The following is an 18,256-nucleotide window of genomic DNA, read 5'->3' as shown; positions in this document are numbered from 1 at the left end:
TACCATTGCTATCTTTAATGAGACTTTAGGGACAATCCCAAACCTTTATCGCATTTCAGTTCATTTGCAGTTTTCATTAGGATATTTCTCGTGTTCTGGGTTGTAACCCGCTTTTGCAAAGCATTCGGCTGCTTTCCTGTCACATTCACAGATGAACATCTTACATGGACGATTCTTGTCAGCTGCAAGAAATAAAAGATCAACAGTCCAAATTTTATGCCACAAACCAGATGCAGTTTAGGTCTCAATTACTAACAGAGCTTGCAGATAGACTTGAGTGTAGCATCTTACCATCGCAGGTGACTTTCTTTGCCGCTTTGTCACATGAGAATGAGTAGAGTTCAGTGTAGGGGTTGTCTAAGATACCCGAACAGTCGTCATGTTGCCGTGAGTCAGAATAACACCGATCATGGACCTTACAGCACCTAGAGAGATCGAGAATATAGTGGACATGATTTCAAAGTCTGTTGCCTTCATTTTTTATCAATAATTATTCTGTTTTAGGATATTTGTGTTGCTTGGCTGCTGTGGAAAAGAAACAAAACTGTAGCCACTTTCTTTAAGGAGAAATGGTATAGTGGTACATAATTAATATTCATGAGACGCTTAATTAATATTCACATTACTATTGTGACAAAATCTGATTTTTTTTTTCTGAAAATTTCATTAAGAAGGTAATATTTAAATTTGCTTGTCTGTAACACATTCTTGTCATTAAATGTTCATAACAAAAATAGAAAGACACAGTATTGAAAGATATATCTTGAATGTTAAGTTGTTGTTGTTGTTGTTGTTGTTGTTGTTGTTGTTGTTGTTGTTGTTGTTGCAATGCATGCTGCCTACAAAAATAAATACATTTGTGCAACATTTGAACATTTATGGACTATGCCCTAAATGTCTCAGCCTGAGTAGGCAGAAGTGTGACTGACAAAACTGATTCAGCCGATTAATTCAGTGTCCCTGCATATAACCTGATGTTTAAATCTGACCTGTCCAGTTCATCCACTGGGGTCCCCGAGCCTCCTACTCCACAGTAGCATCCATAGCCTACGTAATCCAGTATAGGCCAGCTATTAGGGTTGGTACAGATGATCATATCCCTGAACTGCCACACCGCACGGTAGTCTAGAGGCACCACCACTGTTGAACAGTGATAGTGTATCAGTGCTTCATACTGTTATGTAAACAACAGACTGTATTCTTAAAGGGTTACTCCACCGCAAAATGAAAATTTTGTCATAAATCACTTACCCCCATGCTGTTCCAAACCCGTAAAACCTTTGTTCTTCTTCGGAACACAATTTAAGATATTTTGGATAAAATTCGGGAGGCTTGAAACTGTCATGGACTGCCAAGTAAGTAACAGTGTCAAGGTTTAGGAAAGTATGAAAAGCATCGTCAGATTAGTCCATCTGCCATCAGTGATTCAACCGTAATGTTATGAAGTGAAGAGAATACTTTTTGTACATGAAGAAAACAAAAAATAATGACTTTATTCAACAATTCCTCTCCTCTGTGTCTCTCCAAATCAGCGTAGCGCCATTTTGGCAATTCTGAGGAGAGGATTTGTTGAATAAAGTTGTTATTTTTGTTTTCTTTATGTACAAAAAGTATTCTCTTCGCTTCATAACATTACGGTTGAATCACTGATGGCAGATGGGCTATTCTGACGATGCTTTTCATACCTTTTATGGACCTTGACACTGTTATTTATGCTGTCTATGGGACAGTCTCAAGCCTCCCAGTTTTCATCCAAAATATCTTAAATTGTTCCGAAGACGAACAAAGCTTTTACGGGTTTGGAACGACATGGGGGTAAGTAATTAATGACAACATTTTCATTTTGGGATGGAGTATCCCTTTAATTATCAGCTGTCCTATACTTACCAAACTGTCTAAAAAAAGATAAAAATGCTTTTAAATTTCAGGCTTAAAATTTTAGGAATACAGTACGTGAACCATTTTTATTACATGTTTATGATTTTATTTATTTTTTATTTTTTTGCACACACACACACACACACACACACACACACAGTTGTGTACTGATATGTACAATTGAATGTTTAATTAGCTATCTAATTTGGTTAGTTATATAGGTGTGGTAGTTTTTATGGTGTAATTGTTTTTTTTTATATTGTTGTGAATGTATATTATATCTAAACCTACCCCTTACAGGAAACTTTCTGTATTTTTACAATAAAAAAAAAAAAAAAAAAAAAAACTTTTACTTTATTTTTATACCAGTTTTACAAATGAGGATGTCCCCAAAGGGAGGTTTTTGGAGATTTTGTCAGGTTTAGTTCACTTTTGGGTATAAATTTGTACCTAAAATATGGTTAAGTAGGTACACACACACACACACACACACACACACACACACACACACACACACACACACATATCCTGTAAAATCTATAATTTAACGATTTTACTTACAAAATACTTATGAGAGATCAGATGCATAGCAATTGTGAGAGATGTATAGCAATTATATGACTGGTTTGTGCTTCATCCAGTATTCCATGGACCTTGTAGAGACTAGGAAGGTCTGTTGTAACACAGCTAGTTTTTATGACCAATTACTTTAAGTATTTTAAACAAATTATTTGCAGAATTAAAATTTGATTATAAGAGTACAAAATGTACATATAAAATACAAAATTTAAATGGGCATCCATGTTTCCACCCTGGTAGTCACTGCACTTTCTTTCTTTTTTAAAACAGTTTAGGGACAAGATTTAGTTTTCAAAATAAGTAAAAATTTATATGGGAATATTAAACAACAACATAAGTTACAGACATTGAAACAGTTGTGTTTCAACACTCTCCACCAAAGCTCATTTCATTCTACAGTCTTTTTAGCATGCACAGCTTTCTGACTTTAAGTTCTTGTTTAATACAAATACTACCCCCAAAAATGAAAATTCTGTCATTTTCGCAAACTCATGTTATAAAAAATAAAATAAAAAAACTTGTATGCCTTTCTTACTTCTACAGAACACAAAAAGAAGCCCACTGCATTCAATTGTATGGATGCATAAAAAATGCTCAAAATACCTTCTTCTGTGTTGCAAACAATAAAACTTTTATTTTTTGGAACACAGAGGAGTAAACGATGACAAATTTTGTTTGGGTGGAGTATCCCTTCAAATTCTGTTACAGTATTCTCATAAAATATTTGATCTAATAAATGAACAACAAAACCAGAAGGTAGTTATAAGTTCAATTATTGAACTGACTAAATAAATAAATGCTGTTTAGCAAATCATATTTAATATCTCTATAAGTTTCATTTTTGGTTTGCGTAAATAATAAAATAAAATAAATAAAATGAAACAAGGAGCTGAATAGTGGAACATATATTTAGTGTACTCACAGGTGGGCAGACTCACACTCAGGATAACAAGAGACAGGAAGGTGTTCATGGTGACGACTATGAACAAGTGGTAGTAGCCATTTATTTATAGGTCTAAAACTTATTTATATAACCTTGATGGGAAGTGCACATTGATAAGCTAACTTTGTGAATTAGAAACATAAGATATGTTAATAAATATGCATGCACATACACAAGCTCCCAAAAGGAAAGTTGCTTAGATTGTAACAGTTTTGTGCAAGTTGAGTGTGTTTATGGATTGTCTACGTGTACCTACTAAACCATATTTTGGGGACAAATTTGTACACAAAAGTGAGCTAAACCTGACAAAATCACCAACAACCTCCCTTTGCAGAAGTCCACATTTGTATAACTAGTATAAACTAGTATTAACTAGTATAAAAATAAAGTTTTTTTAAAACTGTAAAAATGCAGAAAGTTTTCTGTTAGGGGTAAGGTTTAGGTGTAGGGCTGGACAGTAGAATATACAGTTTGTACAGTATAAAACCATTATGCTTATGGAATGTCCCCATTTAGATAGCTAAGTAAACACGCATGTGTGTGTGTATGTGTTTTCATCTTTGGGAACGTCAGCATGTGTTTGCAATTTGCACAGCTGGTACAAGAAGAATTCAGTTTTCTCGAAAAAGCATGAGAATTTCATAAGTCTTGGAAAAAGTTACAAAATGCTTGAGTACATGTAAAACAGCTGTCGGCATACAAAAGGGTTTTAAATGACCAAAATCACAAGAAATAACATGGTTATGTTCAGTGCATGTACATTTCACTTATTGCAAGGTATTTTGTTGTGTTATAGGAGTGTGAGAGTGACTGCGAATGCAGTGAGAGCGGTAAGAAAGCTGCTGGTCTCTGGAAGCTGAGCTGCAAACACTCGAGGGCAGATGATTATTGGAGGCATTATAAGGTGATTGAGCAAAACACTCCGCTGCAGCCTTGTCACACCTGCATATGAACATGTCACACTCATCATTACTGTCTGAAAGAGAAAAAGAGAGGTTGTATAAAGGAGTGTGTTTAGTTTTATTAAATATGCACTTTAGCTATTACTTGCAGATAATATAACACAAGGCCACTTAAATATATTCAAAGAGAGTACACTTTAAAGACGGTTTAATAACACTTATGTAAACTTAAAATGTGATGTTTTAAAGATCTTTTGTTGTGATTTAAAGTACACTTATGTTGATGTGTTGAATAACACACTAAAACAAGTTAAGTACTTGATTATAATTTGTAGTGTTTTATTTAATATTAAAGTTAACATTTTACTAAACTGCAACTTCATCATTACAAATGTCTAATTACAAATGAAGAGTTTATTTGCAAAAACATAAATCAAAAATCATGTTTTTTATGTTATCATGTTTTTATTGTGTTAGCTGTATTTTTTACCTCATCAAAATAACCCAACTGCAGTTTGATTGAGATTTATTGGAATGCACAATGAAAAACATGATTTTCGAAAATTGTTAAAAACAGTTTTCTGTTTTTGCAAATGAACTCTTCAAATATACTTTACCATAAATGCTGGTAAGTATTCAAAAGTACACATGTACTTACTATTATAATAACAACAAATTATGCATAATTACATGCAAGTAACCCTAATCCTAACCATATAGTAAGTAGTTAATTAATATTACTCGATACTTAAATGTATAATTACACTGTAATAAGGACACAACAAACTAAAGTAAACGAAGTAGTCTAATTATGAAATTACAGGTATATGTCCTACCTTAGTGGCTCAAAAAAAGGTCAACTAATTGCATTTATTAGAAGATTGAATTTAATACATTTTCATTTAATTTCAATTAAAATGCAGTAATTTTTCTGAAACATTTATAGTTTGCAGTATATTTTTCTGTACTCTTTAAAAAATGCTTAGAATTATATTTTGATGCTCAGAATGCTCAGAATGATATAAAATTAACTTATACAACAGTTAATTGTGTTCCATTGGTTGTATATTACATTTGTCTGTTTATTTCAAACAGACTGTCAGTTTTGTATTAGTTGTGGGGAAGTTTCTTCAGTTATAGCCAACATTACCTTTACAATTTAGCCACTCAACCAACCAATTCGTTCAACAACACTTGTTCTGTCAGGGATTTTGAGTGAGTCATTGATTTTTTCACTCAACCGATTCATTCGGCAACATTGATTCATTCAGAAAAGAAATGCCACTTGTTCTGAGACGCACAACAGTTAGTCTAATTCATCTGTGGCTTGTCTTGAAAAAAGTTCTGATAGCAGAGAAAAAATTATTATTATTATTATTTTTTTTTTTATGTGTATAAATTTTACATGTGATGTTAGTGATATATTTTTTTCTTCATGTTGGCGTCCCCGCATTTTCACTCACCCAGACACGTGATCGTTTTGGTATTCTTATCACACGTGTAGTCATACGTGTTTGTGTAGGGACTGTCAAACACTGATGAGCAGGACTGAAGGGTCTTTGCTGTGCCATAGCAAGCATCATGGGTAAAACAACACCTACCAGATCATTAGAGAAAGAACATTAATAATACACAATTACTCAGAATAAACACTGTGTGATAAACACTAACACATTCTCACAAAATATAATATAATACACTAACCGGTCGAGCTGGTCAACAGGCGTCCCTGTTCCACCTAAACCACAATAGCAGCCATAGTCTGCATAGTCCAGCAGCGGTGAACTGTTCGGTACTGTGCACTCAATCATGTCCTCGAACTGCAGTAAGTTTTTAATGCTGTTCAGATGAGCTACAGAGAAGATATCACTGGAAAACTCAAGTGCTAAATGTGGTTTTGAATCAGTTTGAGTACTAAAACAAATCTACTGACGGGAACAAACTGCTAGATATTCAAAAGTTTGGGGTCTGTAAGGTTTAATACTTTTTTTTCCCTCAGCAATTATGCATTATATTGATAAAATGTGTCAATTTTATTTAAATCAGTTCACATGAAATTAGAAAAAGTTGTAATGAATAGGCTATGTCATTGTTAAGAAGGCTATGGTTAACAGTATACTTACATGTTGGCAGAGTCACGATAAAGATCAAGAGTGTGAGATAGACAGCCATACCACTGCAAGAAGCAAAAAATGTCATAGTGCATATATTATTGTAGATCTATTAATTTTACTGTTGTTTTCTCACACATTAGGAAATAAGAGATTTCTCAGAGATTAGAAATTTGCAGCAGCTTTTTGTCTCCTGTCTGAGATCCTGGAGGTTAACCATGTTCAAAAAGGCCATGGAGATCAGTTGAGAGAATGTGCATATTGCTTTGGATACAATAGTGTCATTTTTTAAACATTACATGAAAATTAAAATATACCAACCCAAACTATTTTTGCAAGCTGTCTTGTGCAGCATTGTTCTAAACTTCACTTCCCTTACAACCTTTTACCTCTAACTACAGGCACAAATCTTCTTAAGCACAATGCTTGTGTGTTTAAGTGTCTTCTGAATAAATAAAGGCATGTTGGAGAACTGAGGCTGGTTGGGTGTGATGTGGCTTCACATGTCAACGAAAACACACCTTTCTCTTGATGCAGTAAATCACTGTGACATAACAATTCTCATGAGACAGACTACCTAAGCTAAATGATACAAAACACAGATTAAGACCCCAGGAGCATGAATATTCAACCTGCTTTAAACAAATACATACATTACACCACTGCTCCATTTACTGTGTATTTTATCTATTTATGAATAGTGTATATCTGTTATGTAATCCAAATATAGCCATACAGAGAGCAAGGTTGTATAAATTCTAAAAGGGCTTAAATTCCGTTTCAGTCACAGTTAACAACACTCTTTCCTCTAACTTAATTTCATTTATTATAAATGACGAAAATAATATGTGGGATAATTGTAGCTTATGATCTTAATGTAGACAGTGCATTATTCTCAGTAAGAACGCAGATGTATTTCTGACTATATTATGTGACACCTTTGCATGCTACCATTTAATCATAATGTTCGTAATGGAAAAGTCAATTTAATAAAGAAAATATAAAGTCAATATAACAATGACTGTTTCACTATCTTACCTCCAATATCCAAAGGCTTCCTCTCTGGTTAAATGATTTAAGCAATAAACGCTGTAATTTTACAAGTAGTGAGCTAAAGCGCTATACCAATCACTATGACTTGCACCATAAAACTGTCTCTTCTCTAACTGACAGCCTTCTTTTTGTAGACAGGATTTTTTTTTTTTTTTTTTTTTTGTACATGTGAGCAGCTTGTTATTTAAGTCAACCAGTCTGTCGACTAGTTTGGTGTATTGCATACTTTGCATTTTTCATTAAACCTGTGTCACATACTTTTATGACAGAGAAAAAAGACTTTAACTGAACTCAAAGTAAGAGAGATTAAAGCAAGCCACTTGTAAATTTATCCGCTGATTTTGCCAAGTCTTTTCAGTAACAGGTGGCATTTTCCTTTCTCTGCCCACATGCTCCACTTTCGGTATAAAAACCGAGGTTATACTGAAACTGGTTATTTAAATGCATTCATAACGTACAGTATTTAGATCCCCCCCCCCCCCCAGGATCCTACTGAAGCAGCAATATCACCCTGCAGCGCAAGACTGGTTGCCCACTGAAGCTATGCAGGTTTGAGCCTGGTCAGTTCCTGTATGGGAGACCTCCTGGGAAAACTACGTTGCTGCTGAAAGAGGTGTTAGTGAGGCCAGCAGGGAGTGCTCACCCTGTGGTCTGTGTGGGTCCTAACACTGCAGTGTAGTGACGGGGACACTATACTGTCAAAAAGCACCGTCTTTCGGATGAGATGTTAAACAGAGGTCCCGACCCTCTGTGGTCATTAAAAATCCCAGGATGTCGAAAAAGAGTAGGGGTGTAACCCTGGCATCCTGGCCAAATTCGCCCATTGGCCTCTGACCATCATGGCCTCCTAACCATCCCCAAATCTGCTGATTGGCTTCATCACTCTGTCTCCTCTCCACCAATAAGATGGTGTGTGGTGGGCGTTCTGGCGCAATATGGCTGCCGTTGCCTCATCCAGGTGGATGCTGTACACTGGTGGTGGTTGAGGAGATTACCCCCTTCTACAGTGTGTAAAGCACTTTGAGTGCCCAGAAAAGTGCTATATAAATGTAAACAACTATTATTATTATTATTATTATTATTATTACTGAGATCAAATAAGAATCTTTAATGCCTTATTGGATATTGTGTAATCAAAATTTTGTATTGTGTAATGTTAAATCGCAAGTCTTACTGAAAACTAAAAGATCTAGTGTTTTGTTTTGGTGAAACTTTTTGGTGTGATATTTTAGGATGGATTCCAAATTACAAAACAGTATCACACTAACTTTGATAAGCTTGTTTTCAAGGCTCATGCGTTGCAGATGAGAGATTTCCTGCAATCTAAAAACACCGCAAATATTTAGTTCAGTTTAGCAGGACTTTCAACATTGTCGCCTGGTATCATCACTACAAAAAACACCTACCAACCTTAATAACCAAAACTGTTGCCATGTAGGGATATCAATAATATAGACTAGCTTACAGAAACCACCTTTATGTGCAAGAGAATATTCAATTACCTCTGTGCAAAATGCAACAAAGAAAACCTTGCATTGAGAAAAACATGAACATAATGCATCATATACCCATCTAGACAGATATGTAGTGCTCATATTAAAGCAGCAGAATAGTTAAAAAAGTATAGCTTATCCAACAAAATACACTATCAGTGTGTGATTGCTTCATGTAAACAAACAATACACAATGTTTTAGTGTGCATTTTATTAGCACAATGGTCCATTCATCAACAGTTATAATTTTATTTGCAGATTTTCTAAATCTGAAAAGACAGAAACAGACATCACAGATGTCCTTTGAATGATCTATGAGTATTTTGAAATTCATAAACTGAAAAGCCACATACAAAACACGTCTACAAGCTGATATTTTTACATTTGGCAAATGCATTACATTATTTGTGCAAACATTGTAGATACTGGTTTATGGATCGGACACTGACATTCAGAAACACACAAATATAAACTCACAGAGACGCATGCGTTTGGTGACGTTTGATAGGCATGGTCCCTTTCTTCGGTGAGTAACATTTAGTGGAATAAGACAGAAACCAGTGAGAATAGTGTTGGTGGATTGAGATCATATAGGCTTGTACACTAGTGTGGTCACATACTTCTTTTTGTAGCGGTGTGTGGCACTAAGAACCATCACGCCATCCTGTGTGAGGAGAGCAAACAGATGCACATCAGTGATATCGACTGGAAATGCTGGCCACCTCTACCATATGCAAAATAAAAATGATTAAAGGGATAGTTCACCTGAAAATAAGAACTCATTTACTCGATAACTCATTACTCACTTTTATCTACTAAAGTAACGTGCTTTTATGGTGCTTTTGTTATTTTTGGACAGCAACATCTACTTTTGTGTTGCACGGAAGAAAAAAAAAACTCACAGATTTTGACTGAAATTATCGTTATTAAATAACAGAAGGTTCATTTTTGGGTGAACTATCACTGAGGGTGTGGACATTATTAGAGAATTTCTTCTATGAGTCTCTTTATAGTGTGTGTGTAGTTTCCTGCCAGACCTTGATGGAAAGGGCGTACAGGTGGTTGAGCATCACATGGTTTGGTTCAGGCAGCAGGGTTGGGTCACACTGTTAAAAGCAGACATGGGAACAAGTTAGGGAAAGTCTCTGCTTTCCTAAAAATTGCCCACACTCAGCAATTTCCAACCATAGGATCTTATCTTTTCTTATCTCTTTAAGCAGCAAAAGGAACTGCTTTAACTGCAACACTGTATTTACAAAGAATCAACCTCCTTTCAAATCACTTGATCCGTTTCCAACAGATTTCATGTGTGTAAGAAAACCCAAATGAAGCGTCTATTAATGTAATGCAAATAGTTTTATGTTCCAGAAAGCTAGCTAGCTAAATAAATAAATAAATTAAAACAACAAAAATATACACCATTGTTAATTTTCTATTTCTTTTAAATACTATTACGTTATTTATTTAATATTATGAATGCACTTTTAAGATTACTTTTCTAAAATTACTAAAACTTTAAATTTTATGTGCAAGTTTTAGTAACTTTGCCATGTGCTTTGCCATGCGATTTTGTGCTTAAGAAAAACCTAAATTTATTTGAAAAAGGTTATATTTTGATATTGTGTTGCAATATAAAATAATATTTTTAATAATTATAATATACTTTACTTTTTTTCTGTGATAAGAAATCATTTTAATATGCTGATTTATTATCAATGTTAGAAACAGTAGTGCTGTTTTATATATATATATATATATATATATATATATTATATATATATATAATCTATATATATATATATATATATATAATTAATATTTTTTTTATTTTTTTGAACCTGTGATAAATTTTTCAAGATGGTTTGATAAATAAAAATAAAAAAAGAACAGCATTTATTTAAAATATAATTCTTTATATAAACATAGAAAACCTTTTTCTTTCTTTTTATTGATATAAATTAATATTTTTATTCAGAAAGGATTTGTTAAATTAATAAAAAGTGATTGTAAAGATTTATATTGTTAGAAAAGATTTCTATTTTTTTTTTTAAATGCTGTTTCTTTTAACTTTTTATTCATCAAAGAATACTGAAAAGTGTCACAGGTTCCAAAAGTATTAAGCAGCACAGCAGTTTCCAGCATTAATAATAAATCAGCACATTAGAATAATTTCTGAAGGATCACGTGACACTGAAGACTGGCGTAATGGCTGATGAAAATTCAGCTTTGCATCTCAGGAATACATTACATCTCAGGAATACTGAGCAGCTGCTGTCATTGGGTGATCAGGTTTACGTTCAGGATGTTGCAGAGCAGTACTTACAGAGATGCCAGTGTCTTTGTTGAGGAGCACCTGCAGCAGGTGTGGCGGGAGAATGGGAGGAGAGCGCAGTCTGTCTTCTGATTTGGTTGAGTAGGGATCCTGATGGTACGGTCCAGGTGGGGAACTGGACAAGTCTGACAGAAAAAAGCAGAAGCTCAGAACCTGTAGCATATTTCTACTACTTAACAGTGAATAGATTTATACTTACCTGACATGTCGGCACATTTCTCAGAGTCTGTCTTCAGTGCATCAAAAACCTCAAAGTCTGTTTTCCTCACTTTAACAACATTATTCATCACACCTGACTTATTAGTCACAACAGGCTAGAAGAAAATAGAATTAATTAAACATAATGCAAGTACAAGTTTCAAAATACATTACTGAATGAGGATTATCAGATAATCAAACGCTGTAAGAAACTCTTTCCCACCTCTTTGGGGTCTAATATCCAGTGTCCGTCCACATAGAACTTATACTGGTGCTCGCCTTCTGGCAGGTCAATTATGGCCACAAAATTATTATGACTGTTAAAAGGAGATAGAGAACAAAACAGTAAGGAAAAGCAAGTGGAAGGTTCTTTTCTCTTTCTATTCTTTTTTTAAATTTTTTTTATTTGTTAGGGACAGATACAATAAACAGATGAAAATAGATGAAAATGAAACAACAGTTATCCAATGCAGGTACCATAGTGCTTGTAGCCGAAAGCTAATTTGCATCACTTGTCCCTAGTAGGGCTTTTATAAATTACAATTACAATAAACAAGTAGTACACAAATTTATAATATAAGTACACTAAACATGACTACAGGTTTGTTGATTTCCAGGACTGGAAGATCAGTGATATAAATGGTAAAAAGAATCAGACCCAAAATTGTTCCCTGAGGAATTCCTACATCAATATTATGAAGAACTGACTTAAGATTATTAATGACAACACTTTGTTCACGATTTTTTAAGTACGAATCAAACCATAACAGAGATCGTTTTGATATATTATATTTTGTTATTTTTGACATTAAAGCATTATGATTTACGGTATCAAATGCCTTTTTCAGATCCAGGAATACTGCACTAACTTTAAATCCTTTATCGAGTGACCACATTTTCTAATAATAAGCAAGTAGCAGTTTCTGTAGAATGGTCATGCCTAAAATTAAATTGTAAAGGGTGTAAAAGATTATAAGTCTCTAAGTGATGCAAAAATTGTTCTGATACAGCACTTTAGAAAGAACCGGGACTTATTGGTCTGTAGTTAATTATATCATCTATATTCCCAGATAGAAAATAGGCTTTACCAATGCTTTTTCTCCAACTATCAGGGAACTGCCCAGTTCTGATCGAAAGATTAATATGATGGGTAAGGGGCTTAACTAAAACACTTCCATTTAAAAAAAAAAAAGGCAGTATCAAGATTATATAGATCTTTAGAATATGTAGTATTTAATTTATTAATAATTCTCATAATTACAGACTGATCCACTTCCTAGATTTTAAATAATTTAACATTATCCTCTATATTCTCAAATTGATTAGCATCTTCATCCACGACTAAGTACTGCCTATCAACTTCAACGTTTGAAAAATGAGATGCAAGATCTTTTACTGACTGAATAAAAAAATCATTAAATATATTTGCAATTCTTTTTGAATCATGAACAAGTTCATTTCCAGCTTTAAGAATATATTTATCCTGAACTTTACTTTTTGGTTTTATTAAACTGTTAATTTGTTTACATGTTATATTACCATTTCCCTTAGCTTCAGATAATGTGAATGTAGTAATTTGATTTTAAAGTACGAAGTTCCTTAAGTACTCGATTTCTTAGTCCTTTAAACAACTGCAAATCTATTTCATGTCTAGTTTTAAGAAAAGTCTTCAAGGCATAATGTCAGTTTCATTAATTGACGTATTGTATCGTTAATCCAAGGAAGCTGTATTTTTCTATATGATTTCTTCTGACATTTAATAAATTTATCTACAATACGACTGATATAAATCATAAATTCAACACAACACTTATTTACATGATTATGTTGTAAAACTTCATTCCAACCTATTGCCATTAATTCCTTCTCAAATTCAGCCCGGTCTTTACGAGGAATCTCAAATTTTACTAATCCATCATGATTATTATGATATCTTACTAATCGTTTTCTAATCAAGTTTTCTAGCAATTAATACCATATTATGATCAGACAAACCACAAACTAAACTATACATTTTTGTTATATGTTCAGGTTTATTCGTAAATACCAAATCTATTAAGGTTTATGTTTTCCGACTAATACGTGTGGGTCCACTAATCATCTGTTGATAATCACATTTTGAGGTCAGATCCTTAAGTTTTTTTCTACAATGCTTATCTTACCAATTCATATTAAAATCTCAGAGAACAAGTACTTCACAGTTACGTTTAAACAGTTAAACATACTTGTGATGACAGTGAATGAAAAGGAGGTATATTCTGGAAGATGCCTTTTTGCTTTCAGCATGAGATCACCAGTGTCCTCTGTTGTTTTTTTCCAGTTTCTTTTAAGTGCACACTGACCACTAGTGTTGAGCATGTAAAAGCACAGCAAGTGCTGTCTTTAAGGGATACTCCATCCCAAAATGATAATTTTGTCATTAATCACTTACCCCCATGTCTATCCAAACCCGTAAAAGCTAAGTTTGTCTTCAGAAGACAGTTTAAGATATTTTGGATGAAAACCTGGAGGCTTGAGACTGTCCCATAGACTGCCAAATAAATAACAGTGTCAAGGTCCATAACATCTGCCATCAGACGTGCAATCTGGGTTATATGAAGCGACGGGAACACAGCGTGTACAAAAAGTAAGGGGAAAAAAATGACTTTATTCAATAATTCCTTTGTCAACAGTCTCCTCTGTGTCTCTCCATATCACCGTATGCTGTGTATGCTCTTCTGTATCATCTGCGCCACAAGGACACGCTGTTTTATTTCAAATCAAAGCTAAACACCCGTAGAAACAGCTCATCCTTGTGGCGCGGATGATACAGAAGAGCATAAGCAGCATACGGTGATATGGAGAGACACAGAGGAGACCGTTAAGTCAACAGTCTTTGATTTGTGTCTTTATTTTTGTTTTCTTCGCTTACAAAAAGTGTTCCCGTCGCTTCATATAACCCCGATTGCATGTCTGATGGCAGATGGAGTATTCTGACGACAACTTTCATACCTTTTCTGGACCTTGACACTGTTATTTACTTGGCAGTCTATGGGACAGTCACAGGCCTCCTGGTTTTCATCCAAAATATCTTAAATTTTGTTCCGAAGACGAACGAAGCTTTTACGGGTTTGGAACGACATGGGGGTAAGTGATTATTGATAAAATCTTCATTTTGGGATGGAGTATCCCTTTAATTTCCCAATTTTAGTGATTAACAAAGAGGCCAAAACTACAGCACCAGAGAGATAAAGTGTTCTAATGCTATATTAACATAATGAAGTGTTTTCTGTTCACTTTTGAAATGTGTGAAGCTAGACAATTATGTACAATAATGTAGTTGAAGGAATATTCTGGATTTGCAGTTTTGAACAGCAGTGTTTGTGCAAATCAACCTTGCACCACAAAAGCTGTCAGTTGAGCTTAACACGTATTAAATATGGATTACTCCTTCAAATGCATGTTACTATTTGAATTTAGCTTCTCATTTTCCCCTGCTGTCCTTTGAGTCTATCTGAACAGACCCACTATCGAGGACCAGCTGACTTACAGCACCTTGTAGATCGTTTAGCGCTATAATTTTAAAGATGATGCAAATACCTCCTGCTGTGTTTCTTGTGCTAACATAGTCTACCATGTCATGCTAATGATCTAATGATCTGTCAGCACTCACCTTTTAGTCAAGGGGATTTTGCTGGACCAGTTGTTGAAGGAGCCAGACAGGTAGATCTCTTTCCCTGGACCGTTCCAGCGGAACACGGTGGGCCTTTCCTCTGGCAGGCCTTTAGTATCTGATTCCTGATCTTGTTGCCAGGCTAGAAATTCCTAGTAAGACAGACATAAAGATGGATGAGGTGTGTGCAGCTAATAGAAGCAGAGCAGTCAGACATTGCTGCAATAAATGAGTTAAGGAACATGTTTTCAAGGTTAATGTTTCACTGTAACCACACCACCTTGGCATCATCTGTTTGGAAGATGTCTCCGTCCTCCGCACTGTCCATAAGGATTTTGGGTCGAGCGCCATCTTTGCCACCACGGCTCTCTCGCCTTTGCGTCTTCTCCGCTCCGCTTCTCTCACTGCTGGTGTTGCCCATGCTGCTCCTTATTTACATGCATTTTAATGAGACTTCCAGTTTTGAAAAAGAGCTTTCTTCACAATTCATCTCACTCAAAAGCATATTCACTTGGGGTCTTAAAAGTTCATTTCTAAAAAGATAGTCATCCTAAAAATTACAATTCTGTCATCATTTACTCACCCTCAAGTTGCTCTTCTGTGAAATACAAAAGAAGATATTTTGAAGAATGTTAATCGGTCACAAAATAGCTGACAGTAGCCATTGACTTACATAGTATGGAAAAAGTCAATTAAATATAATGTCATTATTTTCAATTTATTTACGATTTACTTACCATATAGGACATACATGGCAGAAACCCTTACTGTTTTGCTTTTTCAGATAATCGACGTTTAGCCAAAATGTGCTAAAAGAACAGTTTGCGTTCCACAAGACGAACCGACTGCAGATTGCAGAGGAAGATTCTTATTTTTATTTTTACGAGATATTTTTTTGAGATGTTTTATTATTTTTTAATATAAAAGTTTTTAAAAATATCGCAAGGTTGTTAAAAACCGATGCAATACGAGCGATTAAAGTAGCCTAACCTTTGACCGCTGTTTTGGAAATCACGTATTTTATGGATACACGGCGTTTTGTGCAGTTTGGAATCGAAGAGTTGAATAGGCTAACCTAGAAATACCAAGGAAGTAAAAACTGGGATGATGTTTCTTTGGTCGTATTTTGACATCGTTTTTCTTTGTTCCTGTTCTTGCGTGTAAGTCTCGCCTACAGAAACGACCACAGTGTCGCTTATCTTCGTTTCATTTCGGGCTGTGGTGATTTCCCTCATGAATAGATATCTTACCTCTGAAAACTTTATTTGCCTGTAGCCCGCGATTGTGTAACTTTTCATAACGCCATTTTCACATTGCCTCACAAAAAGGTTAAATGTTAAGCACACCTCTTCCGCCTGCTGCTCGGGACAGGGGAAATAACCAGCGCGAGCTCTGCATGAAGTTAAACTGGAGGAAAACTGCATTTAGCCACTTCTGTAACACGGTCTTTTTTTGCTCTGTCTCAAATGTATATTATTCACATATTTGTTTGCTACAAATTAATGCAGTGTAATCTGCTTGTTATTAATAAACTGCGTAAAAAGCATATGAAATGTGCTTTAGCCTATTTAAGATAATAAAGGAAGTATATGAGTTCAAACAGCACGTTGTTAATATTTTTATATAATATATTATTCACATATTTGTTTGCTACATATAAATACAGTGTAATCTGCTACTTATTCATAAAAGTGCAGTTTTGACTACATACCTACGGGTCGTTACACTAACAGAAACATTTTTAATGTTATGTATGAGTTTATTATAATAATCAAATGTAGGCCACCTACCATCATATTTATTCCATTTTAAGTATTATATGAAATGTGGTTTATTTAAAAGAATAAAGGAATTATCTGAGTTTAAACAGCACATACTGTTTTAATATTTTAACATTTATATATTTTATTTAAAATATTTTATTTAATATATATATATATATATAGTATATATATATATATATCTATATATATATATATATATATATATATATATATTATATTTTTTTTTTTTTTTTTTTTTTTTTTTTTTCAAATATTTTGAAGTAAGGTTAATTTTATATTTCATAGTTACTTCATTTAATTTTTTTAGGGGCTATGCCATAGGGTGTGTCCTGTGATGGAGTGAGCCAGCTGTGTTTGAGTGTCCACAAACGTGTTCATCAGAAGCTTGCCACATTCTCATGGTTCAGTTTCGCAGTGTCATGACTGGCAATGAGGTACTGGGATAAGTGAAACTGTATCCGGCGAAGCACACTTCAATAAACACAGACATGGGTGGCAACAGCAGTGAGATGGGCCAGCAGTACATCTTGGGAAAACATTAGTTAGTAACTCAAGAGAGATTGATGGTAGTGACACACTGATTACTATTACTATAATCACCCGTACATTGAAGTACACTGAAAACTTGTCAATGAAACACTTAAAGTAAATACTACCACTGGTATACCATTGCATATTTAGCTTGTTTGCTGCGATTGCCAAGACTCGAGACTTAACCTTAGCTGGCTATAATATTGCATATCAAAATACAGGATACTCCAAACGCTGCAGATTGCATTGGGTGTAAAGTTGGAGATGGAGTCACTGTCTAGTGCAGCTATAATCCATAACTGTTACAGACACTTGTGAATTTAGTGTACTGAGTCGTTTCATACATTGCACGTTTATTTATATTCATAAAAAATGATCATACTTCTTGTAATTTTACATTCATCCAAAAACATACACTGGCTTGTGTTCTGTAAAAGCATCAGGTATTTGGGTTCAAGCATCGTTTTTGTACGCTTTTAGGACAAATACAATGTAACTGTACAATGTACCTCTAAACTACACATTTACAATATTTGATGCGTCATCATACTCAGCAAACACAGACGTACAAATGCAGTTGTACTGCCTGCGGAAATAAACAACATCATTCTGAGATGCTATGAATATTAAATGACTTTTAGTGTAAGATTTCCTGTAGTTCAGATTCTTGGCCATGCTTTGAGCAAATCAGACCCACTTATACATTCCATTTGAAAATATTGATTACTTATAAACCCGAGATGGTTCAAGCTCATGTAGCCACCACAGTGAAACCACGCGTTTTGGGTGTAGCTCATTGT

The 18,256-nt window shown here is 34.4% G+C and overlaps 3 protein-coding genes across 4 annotated transcripts; all 3 read right to left on the bottom strand.

The window, feature by feature from the left end:
- LOC122138134 (phospholipase A2, minor isoenzyme-like) lies at positions 1-3,471 on the bottom strand. The gene is made up of 4 exons (XM_042729027.1): positions 3,380-3,471; positions 990-1,140; positions 292-425; positions 1-182 (listed from the first exon to the last, which is right to left on the bottom strand). Exons 1-4 carry the CDS (start codon positions 3,426-3,428, stop codon positions 61-63), a joined length of 456 nt encoding a protein of 151 aa, XP_042584961.1. The 5' UTR covers positions 3,429-3,471; the 3' UTR covers positions 1-60.
- A 127-nt stretch (positions 3,472-3,598) lies between these two features.
- On the bottom strand, positions 3,599-7,939 carry LOC109089505 (phospholipase A2-like). Its single transcript, XM_042729026.1, has 5 exons — positions 7,452-7,939; positions 6,426-6,478; positions 6,007-6,154; positions 5,766-5,899; positions 3,599-4,376 (listed from the first exon to the last, which is right to left on the bottom strand). The coding sequence occupies exons 2-5, from the start codon at positions 6,472-6,474 to the stop codon at positions 4,168-4,170; spliced, it is 540 nt and encodes a 179-aa protein (XP_042584960.1). The 5' UTR covers positions 6,475-6,478; positions 7,452-7,939; the 3' UTR covers positions 3,599-4,167.
- A 1,213-nt stretch (positions 7,940-9,152) lies between these two features.
- LOC109109890 (5'-AMP-activated protein kinase subunit beta-1-like) lies at positions 9,153-16,538 on the bottom strand. Of its 2 annotated transcripts, XM_042729020.1 has the most exons (9): positions 16,392-16,523; positions 15,725-15,739; positions 15,422-15,569; positions 15,142-15,293; positions 11,713-11,806; positions 11,491-11,605; positions 11,283-11,416; positions 9,997-10,065; positions 9,153-9,623 (listed from the first exon to the last, which is right to left on the bottom strand). In XM_042729020.1, the coding sequence occupies exons 3-9, from the start codon at positions 15,560-15,562 to the stop codon at positions 9,546-9,548; spliced, it is 783 nt and encodes a 260-aa protein (XP_042584954.1). In that variant the 5' UTR covers positions 15,563-15,569; positions 15,725-15,739; positions 16,392-16,523; the 3' UTR covers positions 9,153-9,545. The 2 variants fall into 2 exon arrangements, with proteins under 2 accessions (XP_042584954.1, XP_018978446.2); XM_019122901.2 differs by lacking the exon at positions 15,725-15,739 and having other exon boundaries at positions 16,392-16,538.
- Positions 16,539-18,256: the final 1,718 nt, after the last annotated feature.

The sequence above is a fragment of the Cyprinus carpio genome, chromosome B8 (genome assembly GCF_018340385.1).
Source record: "Cyprinus carpio isolate SPL01 chromosome B8, ASM1834038v1, whole genome shotgun sequence".
Taxonomy (NCBI): domain Eukaryota; kingdom Metazoa; phylum Chordata; class Actinopteri; order Cypriniformes; family Cyprinidae; genus Cyprinus; species Cyprinus carpio.
This window is presented reverse-complemented; position numbering and strand designations above follow the sequence as displayed.